Source organism: Oryzias latipes, chromosome 23 (genome assembly GCF_002234675.1).
Source record: "Oryzias latipes chromosome 23, ASM223467v1".
Classification (NCBI taxonomy): Eukaryota; Metazoa; Chordata; class Actinopteri; order Beloniformes; family Adrianichthyidae; genus Oryzias; species Oryzias latipes.
Genome location: NC_019881.2, coordinates 17,041,136 through 17,047,493, shown reverse-complemented (window position 1 = coordinate 17,047,493; position 6,358 = coordinate 17,041,136). Strand labels below are relative to the sequence as shown.

Sequence of the window (6,358 nt, the reverse complement as noted above, 5' to 3'; positions counted from 1 at the left end):
CTTTATTTAGCTATGTTTGGTTTCCTCCAAGTAAATCCAACCCAGCAGTTACCAAGTCAAAGGCCTTTAAAAAAAGAAAAGTCTAGTAACAAATACATGGTTCGATCAAAATTACAATGGAGCCAGGTTTATTCAATAATGAAGCATTTTTCATTCATGGCTTTCAACAGGGTTACAATGAAAGCACCGTAACTGCAAAAGCTGGAGAATATTTCTCAAGAATGGAACCTTTGGATGCATGCAAATAGAAAAAAATACTGCTTATTCATCAGTTATGTGCATTGTAGGAGAACATTAACATGTAAACAATAAGATTCTCAAAGTTTTATCAGAGTGCACATCAACAGATGATACTATTTTAAAGAGTAACAAAAATTTGAATTTTATAGCTCAAAGTAACTGACGGTTCCAATTATCTAACATTTCATTTCCATGTAAGCTTTGATGGTTGCCACCATTAGCTTTTACTTAAAAGTAAGCTTTAGATTTTTGGATTTTTTCTACTTATACATGACATATTAAACATATGATTGCTTAGTATGTGTTCTATAATACATTTGAATCACATTACACCGTGAAATTTGTGTCTTACTGGTTATTATGCCATAATACATGCAAAACAATGTACCATAAAATTAAAAAAATGACAACTTTAGCCAATAAATTGTATTAATATACGATCTTAAACTGCTTATTTCAAGTCTTTTCTCTTTAAATCAAGACTAAAAAATTTGGATTTATCTGTTGTATTTTTAGTCATACTTCCACTGATGATCAGCTGTTTAACCCCTTGACTTCTGTTGAGTATGCATCAAACCACTTCAGCCCTAAAATCACCTTAATTTTGCATCTACTTAAAAAGGAAAAGTACCATTTTTCATCACAGCTGGAAATAAATTCAGCCATCAAGGGGTTAAATTGTGTTCCATTAACTTCCTTGGTGTAAACCTACCATTTTTAAGAAAACTGCCCTTCATTGTGCATCCCGAGACATATTCACCATGGTTAACATTTACAATATTACAGATTTGCTGAATGCTCAGAAGTGCAAGGAGATTTCAACTCTGTAAAAGGAGTGAAACGACTTGTAAACCCATAAGAAATTGGTGTTGGCTTGTGTCTTGGCAGTAGAAGGCTGAATGAAAACTCTGATGGAGATGCTTATTCGAACATGACATCCGAAGCCACACGCAAGCAGTTGGAGGTCTCCGGGGGCATGCTGCCGTGCGTGATGTTGTTGGCGTCCAGGCGCAGATGCTTCAGGCGGGAATAGTTGAGCGGACTAGTGTACTTGCAGAAACTTGACAGGTCAAATTCTGTAAAAGAACATAAAACAGCAGCCTATGATTAGAAACCTGTAATTATAAGCTGAAAATGTGTGTAGAAACCTTTATTTTCATAATAACAATAATGATAATAATAATTGATACTTTATTTATCCCACAAAAAATGCAGTTTAATCTTTAGAGGGCAAAAGTTTTACACTATGGCTGAATGTTTATAATGAATCCATAGTGTATTTTCAGATAATTTAGGAGCATCTCATAAGAGGTTTAGCTGAATTATGTCAAGGTGCAAAAATAAATGTCATGCTTTTTTTTCTTTTTAGCGTAAAAGAACAGAATGAGCCTGATTTATTTTGTCATAATTTAACCTAATTCCCATCAAAAACTTGTAGTTAAAAATGTGGTTATATGGCAGACTGTTGGTGTTGTGGTTCTAAAAACTAGAAAAACTGATCATAAAAACTGTGTCTTAGCAAGGTTTTAAAAGCACGTTTTTGAAATCAGGCTATTCAAATGTTTGTCATCGTTGTAAAGTTTGGCTGCTTAAGATAGGAGTAAATATGAACGTTCATGCTGTTGGAACAAGGGCTTAGTATTGGCAAACTGTGCCTGGTTCCAGTTACTTTTGTTCTCAAAAATGCTTCAACCCGGAAGACAAGTATTTCCCCCTTTGCTTCATCATTCACATAGAGAAAAGGGTATTGAAGAGTTTTAAAGTAAAAAATGCTGCTTTACAGACTCAAAATCTTTAAAAAAATTTTTTAGCTATTAACTATACAATCTTCTTGAAACTATTTCCCATTTTTAAAACCAAGCCACACTTTTGCACTATAAAAAAAACTGTTACAATGTCCATGAAGACTCTCATTCATCCAGGTTGCTTCCATCATAGTAGTAGGTTTAAAGGTTGTCATCTGGACTTGTTTTTAAAGTTGAATATGTTTCACCTCTTATCCAAACTGTTACAATCAAATACTGACCACTTTCACACATTAGTGAACTCAAAAAGAAACAGAAAACCTCATAAAGAAATCTTTTTTTTATCATCAAGCTTTTATTTTATGTAGAGAAATTTTGCCCTGCTCAGTTTTTAAGATATCTCTGAATATATTGCCAGTTTTCAGAACCCTTACTGATACTGTTCTCTAAAGCAAGCCAGTGGGGTTCCCTTTAAGGGCAATGGCCTATGGACCCTCCCACTAATGATTGTTAATGAGTCCTTGTTTGTGGGAGCCTAATGATTGTGTGGAAGTTCTAACAACAAACTCTCAAACAACTCCTCCACAAAATGTTTTAGAACCAAAGAAAGAAATAGCTAAATAATTACTTTTCTAGAAAACCAGCAATGGATTTTGGCTGAATCTGAATTTGTCACCTACCCCTGTGGCTCCTCCCTATGGCTCCAATTGTAGGTGTATTTGGAGATTTTGTGGTGTACAAACTTGTTTTTTTAAGGGGTAGCTGTGGTGACTTAGGTCTGAATATCCCTCCGCATGGAGGGTACTCCGCGTTGTGCTGTGCCATGGAAGAGAAACGCATTTCTTCACATGGGTGTGCTCTGAAGTGCAGAAGTTTACATTTAAATGTAAGTAGGGACTTTTAGTTTTAGCATGACTTTTTAAAGTTATAAAAACCAATGTGAAATATTTTTCAAGCGTTGGTAGCTACGAGCTAATGTAGCGTAGCTCTATTGATGACTATTGATGATGTAATCGAGTGGTAGTAAAGTCCGAGTTTGAAGACGCCATTTTCCCATAACTCTTCGCTTGGAGTGCTACATGTACGGGTAGAGAAAATCCGGAGGGTAAGGGCAAGAATACGGATTCGGCCTTCGTCTTCAGCTATGAACACACCGAGCATGTGACACGTATTCTTGAACACAGATTTAGCATGTGGTTTTCATGCCAGAAATGCAAGGAGGGGATTCTTCTTTTTTTTTATGTGTACCAGTGCATGACTGCCAGCTACAGTGGAAGAGCGACATTTGGAAGCTGTGCAAATCACGCAAATCTTGCTCCAGGCTTCATCTTTCACATCTCTATGCTGATATGCAAAAGACTTAGTGTCATTGAATTCTGGTTGGGCACAAACCGTTATTATTCATTTGTCTTGCATGTTCAGTTTTCAAATTGAATTAAATTTTTAAGTGAAAGTAAAGGGGTGCCATTCATATGTCACTACCAAATCCCGGTCCTCCATTGGTCAAAGTTCAACCTGGTTTAACTTTTAAACGCACATTCAGTGGCAAAGTGTTTTGTACGTCGAAACGATTGTGGAAACTTGTGAAGCGACGTGTGAATGTGAGAGTTTGAATGCGGAACCCCGAAATGGGCATTCACATGAGTTTACATAGACTTTTGATTGGAAATGGTCGCTTGAACGTGCGTTGCCGAGGGCAGGATGAACGTAGCTTTCAATTTAAACTCAATGAATATTTCTGTTTTTGAATATGTGGCATGCTCATAAGGTAAGATGCTTTTTTTAAAATCTTTATAAAAACCGTTTGTGCTTTGTCATAAAATCTCCGAAGAACACCATTAAATCAAATATGATGACCTTTCCCTAAATCTCAACTTACTGTTGATCTCATTGGCCTGAAGGTAGAGTTGCTCCAGCTGCTCGTTGATTTCAGGAATGGACTGCAGTTTGTTGAAAGAGAGGTCCAGTTCAGTCAGGGACGTCACATTGAAAGCCCCAGCAGGGATTCCAGAGTCCACCATCTTGTTGTGAGAGATCCTCAGGTATCTCAGATTGGGTAACTTGTTCAGGTACCCTGATCCAATGCTTTCAATGTCATTGTGGTCAGCGTAGAGGATTTCTAGTGAGTTTGGGAGTCCAGTTGGCAGTTTCTTTAGCTTGTTGTAACTCACATCCAGGGACAACAGCCCCTTTAACCCCTTGAAAGCTCCTCCTATAGCATCAGAGGTTAACTCATTATGCTGAAGGTAGATGAAGGTCAAGTTCACCTTGTCATTCAAGAGCCCAGCAGGAAACTTGGACAACTTGTTGTTCATAATTTTCAGCTCATCAAGGGACTTTGAGGGAGGGATGACCGGCTCTGTGAGGTTGTTAAAGCTGAAGAACAGCTTCTCCAGGGCTGTGAGCTTATCAATTGTACCCTTCTCAATCTTCGGATTTGTGATCTGGTTGTTGTCAAGTATCAGCCAGCGCAGTTCATCAGTAACATTATCAAAAACTCCAGCTTTGATCTCTTCAATCATATTGTTCTGGAGGTACAGATACTTGATTCCTTTTGGGACCACCGGAACAAACCTAAGCTTGCGGTTATCGCAGTACATGGCGGTGGGGAAAGTGACTGGGCAGGTACACTCTTGATTACAGTTTGGCCCTGATGGCATTGACATGGAATGAGGCTGGTAGTCATAGTCGTACTCTTGGCATTGGGCAAAGCTGACCAGTAAAGCCAAGAGGGGTAGACTGAGAGGAAGCATGACTTCTGCTGGGGAGACAAAAGAGGAAAGGAGATTTGAAAAATATGTTTTTAGCAAAAAAAATTTTTTTTATTTTTTAGGACATAGTTTCTACAGAAGGGCACGAGTTCATTAGCTTCTGAGTTTGGGACAGGACCATTGGCATGGAGCAACCCCACCCTCCTTCCTGTCACCCAGAGCACCCTAAGAGCTTTGTTTACATGCTCTCATAGCCCAACATTACTGGTGCAACAAAAATGGCGAGCAATATTCAAGCTATATGTACAGTTTGAAGCCACATACCATCTCGGATTAGGAACACAAAGACGTAATGGATTTTCTCATCTACAAGTGGATGAATCAGAATGAGGCGGAGCAAGGAGCTCACCCAGCATATTTTGTACATCACAAATATGCTCTTTTACAAACTGCATTTTTTTCTTTTGCTCTAATTCACAACGATTTGAATAAAGACATACTCTGAAATGCATTTTTGAGCTTAATTTTATTTTTACATGCATGTCCTCCATCATGAGAAAATGCCCCAAGGACAAAAACAAAAAACACAATTTTCATCAGAGTGGATTTTCAAGAGCAAAATAAATCTACATAAATAAAATCAATCTGCTGTTCAATTATGGATAGGCAAACAACACGTTGGATTTGAAATTCTTAACAATCACATAAAAAAATATCAACAAAATGTAACCCCAATGGCTCCTGGCACCCAAGGGACACACATATAGTTCCAAAATCAGTCAAGAATTTATGTCAACCACGCTTGGACCAACAAATCCAGATGTTCGCTTTAGTGTCAAGCCACATTAAAGATTACAGCAGAACCAAAAAACACAATCTTAATAAAAATAGTGATCCAGTTTGGTGCAAAAGGTAAATGAAACAAATTTAGAAAAAGGTCCAACACTCTGAGCCATTGGAAGTGCAACAAAATTGACTTTTAATAGTACCGACCGATTGATTCTTGAGAAAAATACAGACACAAAATCCAACCTAACCTAAGCAGGTGAAACGTAAATACCAGTATTTAAACCTGTCCTTACTTTTGCTTAATTAATAACATGTATTTGCAGTATCAGCCTAAAACAGCAATTCCATCAGGAAAAAACAGACATAAATTCAAACAGGAAATCTCAAAGCCATACCTGTGCTTCTCTTTCTTTGTGTTTTTGGGGTGGAAGGCCAGGAGGTAAGAGCAATGTGGTGTGGAAAAACTGCAAATCTCTGGAGAAAAACAAAAAAGAGAAAAGAGGGGGAGGAGAGACGGGTTGATGGAGAGACTGAAGAGAAAAGGGGAGGGAAGAGGAGCGGAAAGATGGGAGGCTTAGCAAACAGGAGTCAGGACGTCATCCCGAAACCTTTGTCCAAAAGCCTGGTGGTAACTAACAAAGAACAGGTGCTGCAAAGAATTTGGAATATTTCAGCACATCTTTACCAACACTTCTTAGCAATATATCTGTGCACAAAAATCCAAATTTTTCTTATGAACAAATGTCCCAGAATATGCGTGCAGAACCTGAGCTTGAGTAGCTGTAGGAATGTTCTGGTAAAAAAAAACAGATGTGTGGAAATAAATATGCAACAACCTTTGGCAGCCATTATACCAGACGGCAGTTTTGAGGA

General features: G+C 38.0%; 1 protein-coding gene across 2 annotated transcripts in view; it reads right to left on the bottom strand.

The window, feature by feature from the left end:
* lum (lumican) overlaps positions 1–6,010 on the bottom strand; it is a 6,028-nt gene extending 18 nt beyond the window's left edge. Inside the window, exons 1-3 of one of the 2 annotated variants that reach the window (XM_004083060.4) lie at positions 5,881–6,010; positions 3,865–4,743; positions 1–1,316 (exon numbers count right to left, since the gene is read on the bottom strand). The exon at positions 1–1,316 is cut by the window's left edge and continues 18 nt beyond it. In XM_004083060.4, coding sequence (XP_004083108.1) covers positions 1,162–1,316; positions 3,865–4,738 — 1,029 coding nt within the window. In that variant the 5' untranslated portion in view covers positions 4,739–4,743; positions 5,881–6,010 and the 3' untranslated portion in view covers positions 1–1,161. Of the gene's footprint in view, positions 1,317–3,864; positions 4,747–5,880 lie in introns of both variants that reach the window. The other variant, XM_011491162.3, reaches the window with a different exon arrangement.
* Between the last annotated feature and the right edge of the window lie 348 nt (positions 6,011–6,358).